The sequence below is a fragment of the Mustela erminea genome, chromosome 11 (assembly GCF_009829155.1).
Source record: "Mustela erminea isolate mMusErm1 chromosome 11, mMusErm1.Pri, whole genome shotgun sequence".
NCBI lineage: Eukaryota > Metazoa > Chordata > Mammalia > Carnivora > Mustelidae > Mustela > Mustela erminea.
In genome coordinates this window covers 91,561,854-91,582,927 of record NC_045624.1, presented here as the reverse complement: position 1 = coordinate 91,582,927, position 21,074 = coordinate 91,561,854, and the positions used below count along the sequence as shown (strand labels likewise).

At 36.6% G+C, this 21,074-nt stretch overlaps 1 gene segment (V, D, J or C); it reads left to right on the top strand.

The window, feature by feature from the left end:
• LOC116568651 overlaps nucleotides 1–21,074 on the top strand; it is a 54,241-nt gene that overhangs the window by 23,011 nt on the left and 10,156 nt on the right. The window contains 2 exon segments of the C gene segment in view: nucleotides 7,715–7,764; nucleotides 14,634–14,963. Of these exon segments, the coding sequence occupies nucleotides 7,715–7,764; nucleotides 14,634–14,963 (380 nt within the window).

The window sequence follows — 21,074 nt, the reverse complement described above, 5'->3', positions numbered from 1 at the left end:
TTTATTATAGCCACTACTACAATATTAAAAAAAAAAGTTAAGATACATAGTGAAAATTTTTCTAAAAATATGAAGGATTTGTATGCTTAAAACAATAAAACTTTAATGAGAGAGTTGAAGAAGAACTAAATACATGGGGAGGTATACCATGTGCATAGATTGGAAGACTTAATATATATTAGATGTCAAAAGTCCTCCAAAGGGTAAGTAGATTCAGTGTAATCCCAATGAAAATCCAGGAGGAGTTTTCATAGAAATCAATAAGCTGGTTGCAAAATTCATACAGGTAGGTAAAGGGCATACCATCATCAGACCAGTTTGGAGAAGAGTTTTAACACTACTATAAAACTTCAAAGAGAAGACAGTAGAATATTAGTGACATAGATACATAGCTAAGAGGAAAATAATTCAGAGCTAATGTGACACATAAGTGCTTAACTAATTTTAAACATGTTACCAAGGTAATCCAATGAAAAGAAAATAGATTTTTCAACAAATGATATTGGAACCATTGTTCACCTATGTGAAGAAAACAACAACAACAACAAATAAAAAAGTAAAAATCAATACTAACCACCATATATACAATCTAATTAAAAATTTTTTATAGGTTGTAAATGTATAACTTAAAAAATGAAAGTTCTGGATGAAAATACAGAAGAAATTTTTTGTGACCTTGGGTTTAGCTAAGATTGCTCGATTAGGACACCAAAAACAAGTTCATAAAAGAAAGGTTTGAGAAACTGCACTTCCTCAAATTTAACATTTCTCATTTGCAAGACTTAACAAAAAAAAAAAAAAAAAGGAAAATAGGAAATGTCAGGAAAATGGAAGGAAAAGTCAAGTACTAGAAGAAAATATTTTAAAAAGACAAACCAGGGATAAGACTAGTGTTAAGAGTAGTAAGAGAAATGTCACAACTCAGTAAGGAAATAAACCCAATTTAACAATGGAAAAGACAAACAGTACAATTTAGGCGAAAATCACTTGAAAGTTACTTCTCTGAATTTTATTTTATTTTATTATTTATTATTATTCTTTAAATTTGAGAATATAAGACACTCTACAAAATGATAGGTCAGTGTCTTCAAGAAAAATAATCAAGTCATTGAGAACAAACAAGCAAAGTGCAAGCAGAATAGAAAAGAGAGAGAGGCAGAGGCAGAGGCAGAGGGGTCAATGCTGGACTTAACCCCAGGACCCTGGGATCATGTCCTGAGCTGAAGGCTTAACTAACTGAAACACCCAGGTGCCCAGCTTTTTAGACTTTTAATGGAAGGAAAATAGAAAAACAACAACAAATCAAAATATATTGCACAGGAGCCACCTGAGTTCAGAGATGTAGAGAGGTGAAAATGGCACTGCTACAATTTTACAATAATATTCAAAAAAAGTAGGAATAAAACTTAATAATTTGTTTGAGTCCTTCAGGGAATTGAGGTTGCAGTGTATATGAATTTTTGAAAAACTGAAGACACACAGGCACTTTCAGGGAGAAACAGGATATGAGCCTTTGCTCACCTTGGACAGATGTTGTCAAACACATTCACCTGATCAGATGATTCAAATAGAATTTGTTAATTCAATAATAAAAGCCCCAGAGACTGGAGGAAGAGTGTGAACCTTAGGAATATATAAGGGGTATTTTTGTGTCTTCTCCAGAACCCCACAAAATTCTTACATGGAAGATCAGGGACAATTCAGAGAAAGCTTCCCTTGGAGCTGCAAGAGGGGAACAAGAGCTATGATCCGTCCAGACCTAATCTACCCACCATAGAAAAAAGTGACTTCATTGCAGAGGAAGGCCCTGGTGGAATCCCATGGCAGTTGAAGGAAGGCTAAGGAGGCAATCACTGAAACTTTGCCCAGCAAATCTCCCCTCTGTCCAAAAGTAACACGTTTTCATCTGCTCAAAGATTGGCATCCAACCACAGCTTGAAGTTGGTAAGAACCTCCTTCAGATGGGGAGGGAGACAAGGATTGAAAATGTTGAACCTCTGGAAAAGAGGCAGGAATACTTGTGAAGGCCATGTCTTTAAGACCCAGTTTCACCATATCTGCTTAAAATTAGGACTTAGTAAAAATACCAGAGAATGTCTGCTTCCTTGACCACATTACTACCACATTAGCAAAACTTGGGCAAAAGTCACAGTGAAACAGAGCTCAGAGAGCTTCAAGAGACAGACTCTTTCTGGGGAGCAGAACAAGGAAAGGACAAAGACAGGTGAAGAGAAAAAGACAAAATACAACTAGAGGACTTTTAGGTGTCTGAACTCTGATAAGAACAAATTCAAACCCTCATAACATAACAACAAACTTCAAATCCAGACTACTGCTTACTACTTAAGACTAAGTGACCCAAAGTCACTTTATTTTTATCCTTACCTCTGTGAGGACAAGGTTGGCTTTTGGACATGTGATTTTTTTCTGTTTTTCCATCTATAAGAAGTTTCCCAGGAAGGAAGCCATCCCAGTGTGTATAATGTTATACAATGAATGGCTGAATGAATGATTGAAATTACAAAGCCTTTGGAGTGATAGAGAACTTGTTTGAATTCTTGCTCAGGCACTTAACTGCCACAATCCAGGGATGTTACTCAGTCTTTCTCATGGGGTTGTTGGGGACTGAAGAATGTGACATACAGGACGAGCCTAGCACAAGGTCAATACATCACAGTTCCCATTACAACTGAACTGCTTCACTGACCCAGTTCAGCTACCACAGGAATCAGGGACTCTTTAAATGTCACAACTTACATTGTTCTCCAAACAACAGTAATGTTTGCTTTCTTTTGAAAAACTAAGAATTGTGAATAGGAAGAGAGTCCAGGGTAGTAAAACAAAGGATTTGTTTCCTCCACCATTTTTCTTACCCACAACAGAGTGTTGTCACATCATAACACCTAAAGTAGTAACTATCGTAATTGTTTAAATTCTTCCAAATTTGTGAATTTTTTTCAGACTACTGATCTATAAAATATATAAAGTTGTGTATAAAGTTCATTTTATAAAGTATATAAAATGATAAAGTTCTGCATAAAGTTGTGGGATTATTATGTCATTGTTATTATATACAGTAATAGGTCTTTTCTTCTGTTTTTCTGATAGCCTTATACTTCTCCATACTCTTACCAAATATGGTGAGAAAGCCATAACTCAGAAAAAGAGTTCAAGGATAGGTGGGTTTGAAGTAAAATCTAAAGGAAAAAATGAAAGTGTTGTCCCCAAAAGGAAGATAACATTGAGTTATTATAACAGGGGTGTTTTGGTGCAGTCATCTGGGATCTGAGAATTCTCTACGCCAGGAACATAGTAAAATGCTACTGAGACATATCTTACTGTGAAGGCCTTTCATTGGTTTTAAAACAAAACTTCCTCCCCAGTCCTGCCTCTGAAGAACAAGTTTGCTACCACCTCCCCCGTCCTGATGCATGTCCATCTTGGAGAAAATTCTGACTACTCCAGGGCAACACCAACCCCATGAAATGGACATGTGTCTCCAGCTTGATTTGCAGGTTGACTATACTCCTGTCTCTTTTGTTCACTGTTTTCATGTCCACTGTCAATTTATGCAATTGCCTTTGACTTCTCTCCTTTGCTTTTCCAATGAAGATCACAAAACGAGAATTTCTCAGGATCAAGTCCCCTTTGCCAGAACAGCGGACAGAAGCATGCACCTATGATGTGGGCTCTCTGTGGTCCTTGGAGAGTCCATTCGACAGTGGTACCAAATCACAAGAGAACTGCTGAAATGAATCCTGGATAGCTCATCCAGGATGATGAACGACAGACACAAGCCCAGTTCCTGCTTGAGTTCAGATAAGAGTCTTTTCCTTGATAACCCTTAATGTCATGAAGTCTCAGGAAGCTCCCTGCTATTGTGCATGCTGGGATCTTGTAATGTCACAAAGTCAGAAGGGATCTGTAAGGAAACCTTCTCCATTACTAACCCTCAACTGCTTTCTCACTTGAGCAGCCACAGCAGACCCTTTCTGGGTCTTAATCACAGCTTCATAAGCTATTGGAACAGGAAGGGCCTTTTGCACATACGCAGCTTAACACTCACACAGCAAATGGGATGTGGGAAACCAGGAAGGGTAAATGCATTGTCCAAAGCTAGTTATCCACAGAGGCAAGGCCGCAGGTATATTTCCAAAGATCACAGAATAGCTTCCAAGAGGCTTCTTTTTTCAACATAACAGAGGATTTGTTTTCCCATTTGAGTTTTAATAAAGAATCTGTTTTTCTGTGGGAGATAGAATTCTACAATTTTTTTCCTTTTATTATAGGAAATTATTATCATCATAGAAAGTATTTTCTCCTTTTGCTTTCCCTGGTGAAGATTTGTGTTGCTGAATGGTAAAAGTGGCTTACTAAAAACTGGAGACCATCGTCCACATTTCTCAAGTATATTTCTGTTGACATGTTAGCTTTTTCAGTTAGTGAAGCCTGTCCCCTTCAGAAATATAACCGTAAACTGCTGACACAATAGGCCGGTGTTTGTGAGAACAGAAGAGGTTTCCTTTGATGCATCTCTGAGCAGTTTCACACACTAGAACCCCTGGAAATCAAAACCTCTTCATGCTCTGAACACTGTTTCTGGTAATTTAGAAAAGTCATTGGTTGACCACTTTATCCTGATCTTTCTTTTCTTTTTCACTTTCTTTCTCCTTCCCTCCCTCCTTCCAGTTCCTTCCTTTTCTCTCTCTCTCTCTCTCCCTTCCTTTATTCCTCTTTCTTTCTTTCTTTCTTCCTTTTTCTTTCTCTGTCTCTCTCTCTTCCTCCCTCCCTCCCTTCCTCCTTTCCTTTCTTCCTTCTCCCTCCATCCCTCACTCCCTCCCTTTCTCTTTCTTTTTATTTGCTTGCTTTATCTCTATTTTCTGTCAGCATTTTCCATGATAGTTGCCTCCATCAAAGCAGATATTTAGATCAATTAATCTGAGGAAAATTTATGAAATATTAGATGCCATGAAGCCTATATTCAAGAACTTTTAATGACCTCCAAAGACCACACTGCCAGTACAAGGTCAGTACCTGCTGACCCTGACACGAACCTCAGGGGAAGGCTTACATTTCTGCAGAAGCTCTGACCAGTGTGATAATCATTAACCAGGCTGGATCAAGATATCTGTGGAAGGAACTAAGCTTATAATGGTTTCTCCTGGTAAGTACCTTTGTTATTTTTAGGTACTATGAATGAAAAACTGATAGATACTTTTTAGAAAAAATATGTAGAATCAACTTAGACAGGAATTTTGCAGCTAAAACATGTTTCCTATATATAGTGACAAAACTTGTCACTATATATGTAAATAAAAGTACTTTGTGAATGGTTTATTTACTTCCTTTCTTCCAAGCATTTTAATATTCTACTTGTGAAGATATACACACAAAACTATAGATGCAGGCTTGAAGTTAAAATGTTTCTGAGACCATGACTGTGACATATTGTTATTTGTTCATGATGTTTTTCATGCAGGTGGCTTTTAAGTGAGACACTCTTTGATGAAGTACCTATAGTCTCAATACTGCTCCTTTCTTTTTTTTTTTTTTTTTTAAGATTTTGTTTATTTATTTGACAGAGAGAGATCACAAGTAGGCAGAGAGGCAGGCAGAGAGAGAGGAGGAAGCAGGCTCCCCGCTGAGCAGAGAGCCCGATGCGGGACTCGATCCCAGGACCCTGAGATCATGACCTGAGCCGAAGGCAGCGGCTTAACCCACTGAGCCACCCAGGCGCCCCAATACTGCTCCTTTCTTAATGAATAGTGTTCCTTTCTCTAATAATCTGCAACCTATATGATTGGTTTTAATCTCATCTTTAAGAGCAGTGCAAAAATTTAACTCTTCCAGTGAATAATTATAGAACATGAATAACTCAGCATAATGTTATTACTCTATTTTCTTAGTGGGTAGGCTGAATTTAGTCAAAATCTGTGCTCTGGTGGCTTTTGTAATATTGCATAGAGATGGTCCAATTTAATGGAATTTTTTAGCTTAGAAAACCATTTCATCTCCAGAGTCTATGAAAAGAAGCTGTCAGCATGGTTTTACATCCTTGGTTGTTCATTTCTTGAAGACAGTTTCTATGTTCGACACTAGAGGTAAAAGGGTGCACAAGACACAGTGACAACACTCAAAAAGCTTGTAGCTAGTGGATAAATAGTCTAGATTGCAACTTGATGGAGTCCCATGTATTTTGTCCTGTGATTCCCAGACATATAAAATGTTGGGCTCAGGAGCTCCTTTGCTTTCTTAATTTATATAATAAATACTTATTGCTTATAAAATCTACATTTTTTTAGTGGAAAATTTGATTATGGTGCCCAAAACCATGCAATTAAAGACAATAATACTATTAACTAATATTTAGTGAGAGTCAGACACCAAACTGCCTTGTTTCTGTGCCTTGTCTCAATCCTTAAGAGAATTATACAGGGGATCTTCTTATTCCAATTTCACTGATGGGAAACTGAGGCTTAGCGAGTTCAGTTATTTGCCTACATTCACATGACTAGTTACTATGGCAAAGTTTGGGATACAATAGATACTTGTTTGTTCCTTCCTGCATGGTCTAACCATTATATGCTATGAGAAACATTAAGCCATAAATGTATTCTGAATATATAGTCTTTTGTAGTCTGACCTTTTAAATAGACTATGCAGTTGAATGTGTAATAGTGATAGCTCAAAATCTGTATGACTCTTCATGCAGAAAACAATGCTTCTGTTTCTAATCATGGCACTAAAATTGCTTCTCTTCCTCCCAAGACATCAAGTAGGTCATGTTGAATATGCATTTATTAAATTGTCACAATGTGGTGCTTAGGGTATTTTTATAAAGGGACAAGTCCTTTTGACACCATTCCTTTCAATCTTTCTGTATTGGGATCAAATCTGCTGGAATTCTAGAAGCTGGCAGAAGAACAGGAGCAGTTGTACTGTATGTAGGACTCAGAAGCAAAACTCAGACATGCCTTTGCCCTTCTGCTGGGACAGAGGCAAAAAGACCAAACCGAATTAAGATCTTCTGATGAGCAGCTCAGTGTTTTAAATCAATATCCTGGAACTTCTTAGGGTAATTTGAAATTCAAAGAACAGTTTTTCAGCAATAAATGGGTTAATATTTCTCACTCTTTAATAACTCATCTGTTATTGTATCAGTGAAGGCTGAATTCTGGAAAGAATTTAATATATAATCAAGCCAGATAACCACTCCTCAGCGTGTAGAGATAAAAAGTATATATATATATACCTGTAGAATACTGAACATTCATATAAAAAATTTTTAAATATTAACTTAAAAATTATTTAATTTTTAAATATTTATTTTTTAAAACATTATTTATATCTTGTTTAAATCACTGAAATAGTAACTATAAATTACACTCTAGGAAAAAACTGATATGATACATGAAAACCTTTTAAGTAGAAAGATTTAGAAGTCCATGAACATGGTGACTAAAGGTAAAATCAGATTCTCCAATGTGTGTAATTGAGATGGGAAAGGCAGCTGTCCAGGCAGAGAGGGGTCAGGTCATCCATTCTTGACTATGTACATATCTAATGTGATTTTACTTGAGATTCATCTTTGTTTAATGTTAGCAGTGTCTATTTATATATATTTACATAAATATTGAAAGAATATGGGCACATTTGAAAGGAGTCACACAGGAAGTTTTCTGTAAAAGCTTTTCAGACAGTGTACCTGGGATAGCTGGTTGGCCATAAAAGTGTTTGGTCCTGGCACATTGCTCAGGGTTACAGGTAAGATATTTTAAAATTCTTCCCTATAAAGTGGGGAGAGGAGCTAGGTGATGTGGGTCGGGGGTGGGAGGCAGGGTAGGTGCTGGTGCTGGCTCAGAGTTCTAAGTTTGGTCCGAGTTTGGTCATAAATAGCAGAGGGTTACTAAGAGAGGTTGTTGAGCCTGTCCCAGTCCTGGGGGTAGTTGCTTCCTGATCTAGCTTGGAGGACATTAACAAGGAGCTATCTAGCTGGAGCATCTGGAGTTCCTAAGGGGGTAGAACCATTAATCCCTTAAGGATTTCTGTGTTGAGAGATTTGTACATAAATTTGTGCATCTTATTTTTTAGATTCTAAAAATAACCAAAGGAAAGGAATGAACAAAAAATTGATAAACTTGCATTTTTGTCTGAAGGCAATTCATATCAGGTATTGACATATTTAACTGCACAAACATATCCAAGAATGTCATAAGCTAGGTTTGGTTTTTCCAAATTTGGCCTAGTAAATTTTTTCATTCTTCATTAGACTTAAAGTTTTGGATGAGGAAGAACATCTCACACAGATGTTTCTATCCTACAGAATCTAGTTGAATAAATGTTTTCAAAGAATTTTCATAAGGCTGGTGAAACTTTGGAAAAATGAAAGGAATGATATATTTTGGTGTTTTTCTTGTCATCATAGGCAAACATGAATTCATAAGTTGATAAGCAACTTTTTTTTAAAGGATTTTATTTACTTATTTGACAGACAAATCACAAATAGGCAGACAGAGAGAGGTGGAAGCAGGCTCCCCGCTGAGCAGAGAGCCCGATGTGGGGCTTGATCCTAGGATCCTGAGATCATGACCTGAGCCAAAGGCAGAGGCTTAACCCTCTGAGACACCCAGGTGCCTGAAAAGAAACTTTCTAGGCCCGTTTTTTTCCCAATTGACTGCAATATAATTAGGAATCTAATTAAGTAATGGTGACACAGAGGTAATTCAGAAGGTCCTGAAAACTTTTTTTTGGGAGATAGTGGTGCAGAGAAAAATGTGGACTATGAGTAAGGATCTGCCACGTCCTATGTAATCATTCTTCAGCAAATAAATTTAGCTTCATTGGTTATCACTTTCTTAAAATTATAAAAAATAATATAGACCCATTAGGGAAAAATTGGAAATGAGAAAAAAATAAAGTATTAAAGATGTATAATGACATGTATTCTGTTAACATTTGCTATATTTCTACCCATTCAGTCTGTCAATGTAGCCACCATCTTAAGTAGGTGTTGTGGAACTTAATGAAATTAAATATGAAGGTATCTATTGCATAAGTTGGGACATGATCCATCATTTAAAAAGTAAGTTCTACAAATTCCAATTATCATCCAGTGGAGTTCTTCTCAAATCAGGAGTATTGAAAAATGTATTAATTTTTTTCTAGTCTGCAGGTCACTTTAGAATAATTGGTCAGTATTTGCAGAGTACTTTCAATTTCTAAGACTCATTGTTATATGTTTCTAAAAATAAGCAGAATGTAGTAAGCAATACCTCATATATTGTTAGCCTCAACCTAACCTGATCTCTCCCTTTCCAGTGGAAACTTCTGGATGTAAATAAGGGAGAGGTTTTGTAATTGTATATATAAAATTATACCTATGTACATAAAAATCGAATATTCACTTTTAAATAAAATGTTTTATTTTTTATTTATTTGAGAGACAGAGCATGCACACATGAGAGAGAGACAGAAAGCTAGAGCACATAGGAGCTAGGGGGGAGAGCAGACGGAGAAGGAGAAGCAGACTCCCAATGATCATGGATCCCAAGCAAGGTTCTCTATCCCAAGACTCTGGGATCAAAGGTTCTCTATCCCAAGACTCTGGGTCAAAGGCAGATGCTTAACAGAAGGAGTCACCCTGGCATCCCTCAAATATTCATTTATTTTTTATTTTTTATTTTTTTAAAGATTTTTTATTTATTTATTTGACAGAGAGAGATCACAAGTAAGCAGAGAGGCAGGCAGAGAGAGGAGGAAGCAGGCTCCTGGCTGAGCAGAGAGCCCGATGCGGGGCTCGATCCCAGGACCCTGGGATCATGACCTGAGCCGAAGGTAGAGGCATTAACCCACTGAGCCACCCAGGCGCCCCACAAATATTCATTTATAATTGTTTATATCTTCATTGGATTATGCCTGTAAATTAAAATTGTATTATTACAAATATCACCTTAGAAATACTGCTTTTTTTGCCTCAAATTTCTGTAAAACTTGTGTTCAGATTCTTTACATGCATTTAAAATGTATTCATTAAAACAAATTTCTGAGTCATCTTAGGGTAGGAATGTAAGTTTGGATGTACCTTGATGATGAGAACATTGGATATTTAATTGGAAGAGACATTAATCCACTTAGAAAATAAAAGCATTTTTTCATTTATTCTGTCATTATGTATATGTACAATGTAAGCTTTGTATTGTATAGTGACTTTAGTCCCAGGTAATGTTTACCAAATCCTTATGAAAGTTCTTAATTTTTTTTTTTTTTACTGGTACTACCTCTAAAATAGTTTTAATTGAGTTTATTTCCAGTTGATATCTTGTCCAAGTGCATTGTTTAATCAAAGTAGAGTATTACAAGACCATTGTTTAAAATGAGAAGTTGCCCAAACTGAAACATAAGGCAACCTCTGTTTTATGAGGCATAATTTGGGGGATGAAAGCTTCCTCTTATGCTCTGGCATTTCAGTGTGTTTGAATTCTGAATGCTTTGTATTTATATCACAGAGTGGGTTTTGCAAACATCGTCTCCCATTTTTCTTTTTTTATTATTATGTTAGTCACCATACAGTACATGATTAGTTTTTGGTGTAGTGTCTCCCATTTTTCATGTCAGCTTCAAGGTAGACTTCACTAAACTATCAAGCTCCAGGCAGAAATGGAAACAAGCTCTAATATACAAACTATTTCTCATTTATTTATACTGCCTACTTACAAAATCTGTTTGAGAGGCCTAAAATAAAATATGCAAGTACAGTTAGGCAATGAAATAAAAATAGAAGATCAAAAGCAATAAAGGAAGTAGAAGAAAAAAGGCTCGTGGTTATCTAGTACAAAGCGTAGGGTACAATTTTATGTTCAAAGGTAGGAGAAACATGTATTAGAGTACATACTTTTTATTAACTGAAAAAAAAGAAACACACCAAATTTTCCACATGTTTTCCCCACCACAAAATGAGAAAAAAAGACTTCAGTGCATGAGTCCTTTAGGAGGAATACGAAGTGAAAGACTGGGCATTTCCTTCCACATACATTTTACGAAATGGAAGAAATGATCTTTAACAAATGCATTTCATGCTCCCACTGCATCTTTGCTGTGGGCATCATGACATTTAATGTCATTCACAGATGGTGACCTTCAGCATACCTGATCAGGCAGGTGACAGTCTAGCAATCTAACATGACATAGGTCCAATTGTTATCCCCAAATACTGCATTCCCATTAGTAAGGGAAAGTTTGGCCCCATGAGAATAAAATGTCATATTGAAGTAACAATAATCACAAATAAATTGTTAATAATTGTGGTAATGTTAATTATAATTATAATGTCTCATTTTCATAGCATGTTTAGTTGTGGAAATCTTAGGAGAGATTTTTATACCAATCCTTCTGGTAAAGGTCGGCATTGACTACATTGTGCAAACACTGTTAAATCATCTGACCTTGTGTCCAAGTGGATTTGCATGAAGTGCTCCTGCAGAACATGCATAATTGTCTTGAAAGAATTTGACTCAGGAACAAAGTTGATCAGATAACTTGTGTGAGTTGACACATTGTCTCTTCTGATGGTGAAAGGGTGTTGTCAGAGAGTCTGGATGTTGGACTCAGACTGACCTGAGCTCCAACTCCACCACTTGCTTTTGCGAACTTGGGTGATTATTTTCTGGTCTCAGCTTCCTAATCCAAAAGATGGGATAACAGGATGTATGACCAGGGGCATATGAAAATTAAATGATAGACTGTAAATAAGGTACTTGGCACATAAGACTTAGGTGCTGCATACATATTGCCTCATTTCAAACCTAGAGGGAGAATTGCATCCAGGATGGAGAGTGGTTTGTAACCAATCATACTGACAGAGCAGAAATTCTCCAGAGCATTTGGCTCTACTTCTAACCACTCTAGTGGAAAGTTACCTACTGTCCACTGATATACAAAAAACCTGAATTTAGAGGTATTTGCTTAATGGACTTTTCCCTCACTTGGCATAAAAATGAAATTAAATTTGTTTTTTTTTTTAATTTTTAAGTTGATGTAGCTACATAAATTTTAATCCTTTATCTTATCATATCATGTCTAACACAAACATGGGCTTCATACTGCTATTTAGCAGAAAAACAACTAAAATTTATATTTTACTTAGAAAATACTTGGGAATATATTTAGAAATACAGTTACTACTTTTTTTAAACTACTTTTAAATCTACTTAGAAATGTCATCAACTTGAAAGTCATATTCACATAAGAAATAGCTTTAAGTATTTTTTAATAAAATGAGAAGAATAAAATAGAGGAATATTGAATTAGTATTAATATGCAGATTCAAATACCATACTTAATTGAAAATGTCATTGCATTTGGTTAATTTATATATGATTCATATAGCTTTATATTCATCAAATATATTAACTCAGGCAATTTACCTGAAAATTTTTCTGATTATGAATAATATAAATGTATTAGAAAAAAATATTTACTTTGTAAACCGGTTTCTATTTTGTAAATCAATGAAATGATTGTGGCCATAAAAAACACTCTTAATAAGTTTAATAAAGAACAGTGAGGGGCACCTGGGTGAGTCTTCTATAAAGCAACCAGTCATGATCTCATGGTAGTTGAGTTGAGCCCTGAGCTCTGTGTTGGACTCCAGGCTGAGTGTGGAGCCTGCTCAGGAATCCCGCTCTCTCCCCCACCACTCTCTCTCTCTCTCTAAAATAAATAAAATCCTAAAAACAGGAATGTTGAAAAAAATACGTAATAGAAATTCCATAAAACGTAGGCACAAACCATAAAATTAAGGAATATTATTTAATGCTCAGTTAACTATCACACTGAAAAAGTTATGGAAGTTCAAGGTAACTTTTTTTCCTGAAAAGAATGAGACTCCAGGACCCTTGATCAAGAAAAGTGAGAGGAGGTAGGCATAATGTCTTATCATCCAGATTTTCCCAAGCTCATGACTGGATTATCAAGTTCTTTACTATGATGAATTAGAAGTATTCCTAACAGAAACCAAACTTTGTAAGATGAAAATTAGATTCCTTAATGTATTGAGTAGGGGCAAAAATTATGGGAATACCATGTACTTTGAAAAATAAATCTTGCTTTATATAACGTGCTATTTATTTATTTATTTATTTATTTATTTATTTGACAGAGAGAGAGAGAGAGAGATCACAAGTAGGCAGAGCAGCAGGCAAAGACAGAGGGGAAGCAGGCTCCCTGCTGAGCAGAGAGCCCGATGCGGGGCTCGATCCCAGGACCCTGAGATCATGACCTGAGCTGAAGGCAGAGGCTTTAACCCACTGAGCCACCCAGGTTCCCCTATATAATGTGCTTTTTAAATTAAAAACAAAAATATATCGTTGAGGAAAAATAGAGTGTCTTTCTATTATAATCAGTAAAATACTATTTGTACTATCAGGAAGATGTACAAAATGAAAACAAGTGCATTATAATCTAATACATATTTACAGCATGAATTAAAAAACTCATTGTTTGTTTACTCATTTAGTATAAAAATCGGGAGCTCTGGTGCACAGGCAAAAATTCTGAAGAAATTTTTTTCCCTTTCTTCTCAAAGGAGAAATCGTAGTCATTACTAAGAAATGGCCATGGAATTATTATTCTAACTCCAATCTACTGGAAAGAAAAAATTAATAAAGCATTTGTGTTTCAGCTTGAACTCAAATTGGAAAGAGTATTACTATTTGTAATTTTAATCATTAATTAATAATAAATGTTTGACCAAAGGATATCCCAGTGTTCAAGTGATATGCCCTTGAGAACCATAATGTTTCACTATATAATTTGACATTATATTTACAAGAAACTCTGACCAGAGCTGATAACATTATATCCTTATATGTGACTTAATTCAGCAGGTTAAATGAAAGACAATTGAGGGGTACTGCAACAAGCTCAGCAGTCTTAGAAGACAGATTCAGATTTGGAGGGAAATGCGGAGAGTCAAAATGTGGTGTCTTCTCAGTAATGCTTCAACCTCAAAGGAAATTCCAATATAAAATTAGCTTTTAGTGAACATTTCCTGAAGCAAAACAAAATTCTGACCATTACATTAATTGATTAGGTTACTCTATGAACATTTCTGAAAATAATAATTTTTTAATAGAAGTTTTGGATATATGGCCATTTGGTTTCTAAATTTCAGGCATTGTAAATAATTTGGAGGTGCAGCATTCAACATTGTCCTACTCAAAATCCCTCAGTGGTTCAGATATGAGAACAAGATGTTCTATAAAATCAGAAATCAACGAGAAGAATCCTAGTATTCAGAAATGGGCTTGGAACCCATATTTGTAACTAAAAGGGTAACTTGATAGATTTCCATTCAATCAAGTGACTGTGTATTATTTAAAAATGTTCTGTGTTTTGATCTAGGCTCTTTCACTTAATGTCTGTGACTTTGTCATGTTTCATAACCTCTAGAACCTCTTTTCCCATGAAAACTAAGAAAATAAGCACCTTATAACACTCTGTGGATGAAAAGTTACAATAAGCATTAATTCTATAGCAACTTTCCTCCTCTTTACTATGTGCTGGTTGTTTCCAAACCACACAATGTTTGTGTTTTTCTGGATATGTTCTTATTGTTTTTCCATTTTCTTCAACAGATAAAACTCCTGATGAAGATATTTCTCCCAAGCCCACAGTTTTTCTTCCTTCAGTTGCTGAAATAAAAGTCCATAAGGCTGGCACATATCTTTGTCTTCTTGAGGATTTTTTCCCGGATGTTATCAAGGTAGATTGGCAAGAAAAGGATGACAAAACAATTCTGAAATCCCAGCAGGGAGACACCATGAAGACTAAGGACACATACATGAAATTCAGCTGGCTGACCGTGACTGGAGCGTCAATAGATAAAGAACACAAATGTATCATCAACCATCAAAGTAATAGCAGAGAAGTTGTTCAAGAGATTATTTTTCCTTCAATAAACAAAGGTATGTGCACATAAAAATGTATACAACTACACAGAACACTTTGTTTCAAAGGGAGAACCCTACCTTTTTGGTCAAGTATTTTTTTTTTTAAGATTTTATTTATTTATTTGACAGACAGAGATCACAAGTAGGCAGAGCAGCAGTCAGAGTCAGAGGAAGGGAAGCAGGTTCCCTGCTGAGCAGAGAGCTGGATGCAGGGCTCAATACCAGGACTCTGGGATCATGCCCTGAGCCTAAGGCAGAGGCTTTAACCCACAGAGCCACCTAGGTGCCCCTTTTCTGTCAAGTATTAATGAAAACACACACACACACACACACACACACACACACACACACACACACACACATATAATATTTTCTCTAATGTTGTGTTCTTTAATGATGGCATAAATGTCCTGCTATTTCCCAATGGAATTCAAAGAGTATGGGCTTTGAGGGCACCCGGATACCTGTTGTTTGAGCATCTGACTCCTCATTTATTTAGCTCAGGTCATGATCTCAGGCTCTTGAGATCAAGATCGCCGTCAGGCTCCATTGGTCTCCATGCTCAGCCCAGATTCTGCTGGAGTTTCTTTCTGTCTGCCTCTTCTCCCTGTACTCTCTCTTTCTCAAAATAAATAATGAATCTTAAAAAAAAAAAATAGTATGCCTATGGAACATACAGAGAAAAAAAGAAAAACTCACTTAGCTTTTCTCACATCAGTTTCATCATCCAAAATATTATTGTCACAGTGATATAGTTTCTACTTATTGTATGGATTAAATGAAACAATACATGTGAAAGCACCTAGCAACCTTGCACATAAGAAATGTTCTGATAGGGGCGCCTGGGTGACTCTGTTGGTTAAACAACTGCCTTTGGCTCAGGTAATGATCCTGAAGTCCCAGGATCAAGTCCCACATGAGGCTCCCTTCCCTATTCAGCAGGGAGTCACCTTCTCCCTCTGACCCTACTCCCTTTCATGCTTTCTCTCACTGTCTCTCTCTCGCTCTCTCTTAAATATAATTAAAAAAAAAAAACTTTAAAACTTTTTTCAGAGCAATATCCTCACTTTATTTTTTAATGTAATTTTATTTTATTTTTTCAGTGTTCCAAGATTCATTGTTTATGCACCACACTCACTGCTCAATGCAATATGTGCCCTCCTTAATACCCATCACCCAGCTGCCCCATCACCCACTCCCCTCCAAAACCCTCAGTTTCTTTCTAAGCATCCACAGTCTCTCATGAATCGTCTCCCCCTCCAATTTAGCCCAATTCACATTTCCTTTTCTTCCATTATTCCCCCTTTTATTCCTTATTCTCCACAAGTAAGTGAAACCATATGATAATTGACTTTCCCTACTTGGTTTATTTCACTCAGCATTATCTCCTCAAGTCCTGTCCATGTTGATACAAAAGTTGGGTATTCATCCTTTTTGATGACTGGGTAATATTACTGTTCAGTATATGGACCGTATTTTCTTTATCCATTCACCTGTTGAAGGGCCTATTAGCTCTTTCCACAGTTTGGCGATTGTGGCCATTGCTGCAAGGGCTACATATGGTCCTTCTTTTCATTACATCTGTATCTTTAGGTAAATACCCAGTATTCAATTGCAATTGCAGGATCATATGGTAGCTCTATTTTTAATCTCTTGAGGAATCACCACACTGTTTTCCAAAGTGGCTGCACTAACTTGCATTCCCAACAACACTGAGTGTTCCCCTTTCTCTACATCTTCTCCAACACTTGTTTCCTGTCCTAGTAATGTTGACCATTCTAACTGGCATAAGAAGTATCTCAATGTGGTTTTGATTTGAGTTTCCCTGATGGCTAATGATGATGAGCATTTTTCCATGTGTCTGTTAGCCATTTGTATGTCCTTTTTGGAGAACTGTCTGTTCAAGTCTTCTGGACATTTTTTGACCTGATTATCTGTTTTTTGGGTGCTGAGTTTGAGGAGATCTTTACAGATTTTGGATATCAGCCCTTTGTCTATAGCATCATTTGCAAATATCTTCTCCCATTCAGTGGGTTTCCTCATAGTTTTGTTGACTGTTTCCTTTGCTGTGCAGTAGGTTTTTATCATGATGTAGTTCAAAAGTTCATTTTCGCTTTTGTTTCCTTTGCCGTTGGAGACATGTCTTGAAAGAAGTTGCTGTGGTGGATGTTGAAGAGGTTATTGCCTATGCCCTCCAGGGATTCCTGGCTCACATTGAGGTCTTTCATCCATTTCGAGTTTATCTTATTGTATGGTATAAGAGAATGGTCGAGTTTCATTCTTCTATATGTAGCTATCCTATTTTCCCACCACCATTTATCGAAGAGACTGTCTTTTTTCCCCTGGATATATATTTTTTCCTGCTTTATCAAAGATTAGTTGACCATGAGGGAGGATCCATATCAGGGCTCTCTATTCTTTTCCATTGATCTATGTGTCTGTTTTTGTGCCAGTACCATGCTGTCTTAGCGATTACAGCTTTGTAATATAGCTTGAAATCAGGCAACATGATGCCCTGAGCCTGGTTTTTCCTTTTCAACATTTCCTTGGCAATCCAGGGTCTTTTCTCATTTCAAATAAATTTTAAGACTGTTTGTGCCAGCACTTTGAACAGTGCCTCTGAAATTTTGATCAGAATGGCATTGAAAGTACAGATTTTTCTGGGCAGTAGAGACATTTTAACAATGTTTATTCTTCTAATACATAAGCATGGAATGTTTTCCCATCTTTTTGTGTCTTCTTCAGTTTCTTTCATGAGTGTTCTATAGTTCTTCCAGTACAGATCCTTCACCTCTTTGGTTAGGTTTGTTTCCAGGTATCTTGTGGTTCTTGGTGCTCTAGTAAATGGAATCGACTCCCTAATTTCCCTTTCTATATTTTCATTGTTAGTATATAAGAAAGCACTGATTTCTGTTCGTTGATTTGGTATCCTGCCACATTACTGAATTGCTGTTTGAGTTCTAGTATTTTGGGTGTGGAGTCTTTTGGGTTTCCCATATAAAGTATCATGTCATCTGCGAAGAGAGAGAGTTTGACTTCTTTGCCAATTCGAATACATACTATTTATTTTTGTTGTGTGATTTCTGTTGCTAGGATTACTACTATGATGTTGAACAACAGTGGCAAGAGTGGGCATCCTTGTCGTCTTTCTGATCTCAGTGAGAAGGCTGTCAGGATTTCCATATGAGAATGATATTCACTGTGGGTTTTTCATAGACAAACTTTATGAAGTTGAGGAATGTTACCTCTATTCCTATACTCTAAAGAGTTTTAATCACAGAAGGATGCTGTATTTTGTCAAATGCTTTTTTGCATCGTTTGAGAGGACCATGTGTTTCTTCTCTCTTCTCTTACTGATTTGTTCTATCACATTGATTGATTTGCAAATATTGAACCAACCTTGTATCCCAGGGATAAATCCCACCTGGTCCTGGTGGATAATCTCTTTAATGTAATATTGGATCCTATTTGCTAGGATCTTGTTGAGAATCTTGGCATCCATATTCATCAGGGATATTGGTCTTAAATTCTCCTTTTTGATGTGGGCTTTACCTGGTTTGGGGTTTAGGGTAATGCTGCCTTCATAGAAAGAATCTGGAAGATTTCCTTCTGTTTCTATTTCTGGAAGGAATGTCAGGAGAATAGGTATTATTTCTGCCTTGAATGTTTGATAGAAATCCCCAGGGAATCTGTCAGGTCTGGACTCATGTTTATTGTGAGGGTTCTAATCACTGCTTCAATCTTGTTGCGAGATATTGGTCTATTCAGGTTGTCAATTTATTCCTATTTCAGTCTTAGAATTTATAGGTCTCCAGGAATGCATGTGCTTCTTTGTTGCTTAACTTATTGGCATACAATTGTTGATAAAAACTTCTGATGCTTGTTTCTATTTCCTTGGTGTTAGTCGTGATCTCTCCTTTTTCAGTTATAACTTTGTTCATTTGGGTCGTCTCTCTTTTCTTTTGGATCAGTCTGGCCAGTCGTTTATTGACCTGATTAATTGTTTCAAAGAACCAGCTTCTATTTCGTTGATTTGTTCTACTGTATCTCTAGATTCTAACTCATTAATCTCTACTCTAATCTTAATTATTTTAGTTCTTTTGTGTGGGTTGGCTTCATTGGCTTTTGATTCCCCATTCTTTAAGGTGTAAGGAGAGTTTGTGTATTTGGGAATTTTGAATTTTTTTTGGCTGACGCTTGGATGACTATATATTTTCTATCCCCTTAGGATTGCCTTTGCCGGACACCTGGGTGGCTCAGTCAGTTAAGGACCGCCTTTGCCTTATCCTGTAGGTTTTGGGGACTGATGTGTCTTCATTCTCATTGGTTTCCTTGAATTGTTTAAATTCTTTTTTGATTTTCTGGTTGATCCAAACATTTTTGAGCAGGATGGTCTTCAGTTTCCAAGTGTTCGAAATCCTTGAAGCTTTTTCTTGTGGTTGAGCTCCAATGTCAAAGCATTGTGTTCTAAGAACATGCAGAGAATAATCTTGGTTCAGCACTAATTTGCAACCCAGTATGCAGTCTATACTCGAGAAAGTACCATGTGTGCTCAAGAAGAATGAGTATTCTATTGTTTTAGGGTAGAATGTTTTGTATATATCTATGAGGTCCATCTGATCCAATGTGTCACTCAAAGATCTTGTTTCTTTGTTGATTTTTTGCTTAGATGATCTCTCTGTTGCTGGGAGTGGTGTGTTAAGATCCCCTACAATTAATGCATTCATATCAATATGACTCTTTATTTTGATTAACAGCTGGATTATGTAGTTGAGTGCTCCAATGCTAGGGGCATAAATATATTTTTTTAAATATATATATATTTTTTAAAGATTTTATTTATTTATTTGACAGAGAGAGATCACGAGTAGGCAGAGAGGCAGGCAGAGAGAGAGATAGGAGGAAGCAGGCTCCTGCTGAGCAGAGAGCCCGATGCGGGACTCGATCCCAGGACCCCGAGATCATGACCTGAACCGAAGGCAGCGGCTTAACCCACTGAGCCACCCAGGCGCCCTAGGGGCATAAATATTTAACAATTAATAGATCTTCTTGATGGACAGACCCTTTAAGAACAATGTAGTATCCTTTTGTATCTCTGAATACAGTCTTAAGCTTAAAATCTAATTCATTTGAAATAAGAATCACTACCCCAGCTTTCTTTTGAGGCCTGTCACTTCTGTCTGGGTTTATCTTTAGATTCCTAATATGTCTCTTATAGACAGCATATTGGTGGGTCCTGTCATTTTATACAGTCTGCAACCCTGCACCATTTTATGGGGGCATTTAGGCTGTTCACATTGAGAGTGATTATTGAAAGATAAGTTTTTATTGTCATGATGTTGCCTGTGAAGTCCTTGTTTCTATTGATTGTCTCTGTAAATTTCTGTTCTATGTTACTCTTGGGTTCTTTGTTCTTTTATAGAGCCCTCCTCAATATTTCTTGTAGTTCTAGCTTTACAGTCATATATTCTTCATAAATCTTGCCGGTTTGGGAAGCTCTTTATCTCTCCATCCATTCTGAATGTCAGCCTTGCTGGCTAAAGTATTCTTGGCTGCATGTTCTTCTCATTTAGTGCCATGAATATGTTTTGCTAGCCTTTTTTAGCTTGCCAGGTTTTGTGGACAGGTCTGTTGTTATTCTGATAGTCCTTCCTCTGTACATAAGGAATCTCTTCCCCTAACACATCCTCTCTGATTTTATGACTCGTGATTTTCACAATTAATTGTCTTGAGATCATTCTAGATGCATTGATTTTCAGGGGTGTCCTCTCTGCCTCTAGAAAACAAACACTTGTTTCATTCCCCAGATTAGGGAAATTTTCATCCAGTGTTTTTTCAACTGTATCTTCTAATTCTCTCTCTCTCTGCATCCCCTCAGGGATCCCAGTAATCCTGACATTGGAATGTTTCATGGCATAATTTCTTTTCCTAATTCTCTTTTCATGGCTTTTAAGCTGTTTGTTCTAGGTCTCCTCCTGGTACTTCTTTTCTATCATCTTGTCTTCCAGATCATTAAATTGGTCTTCTGCATCATTTACCCTAGCTGTTAGAGTGTTGAGATTAGATTGGATCTCATTGATAGCATTTTTAAGTTCTGCTGGATCAACTCTTACTTCTGTCCTTAGA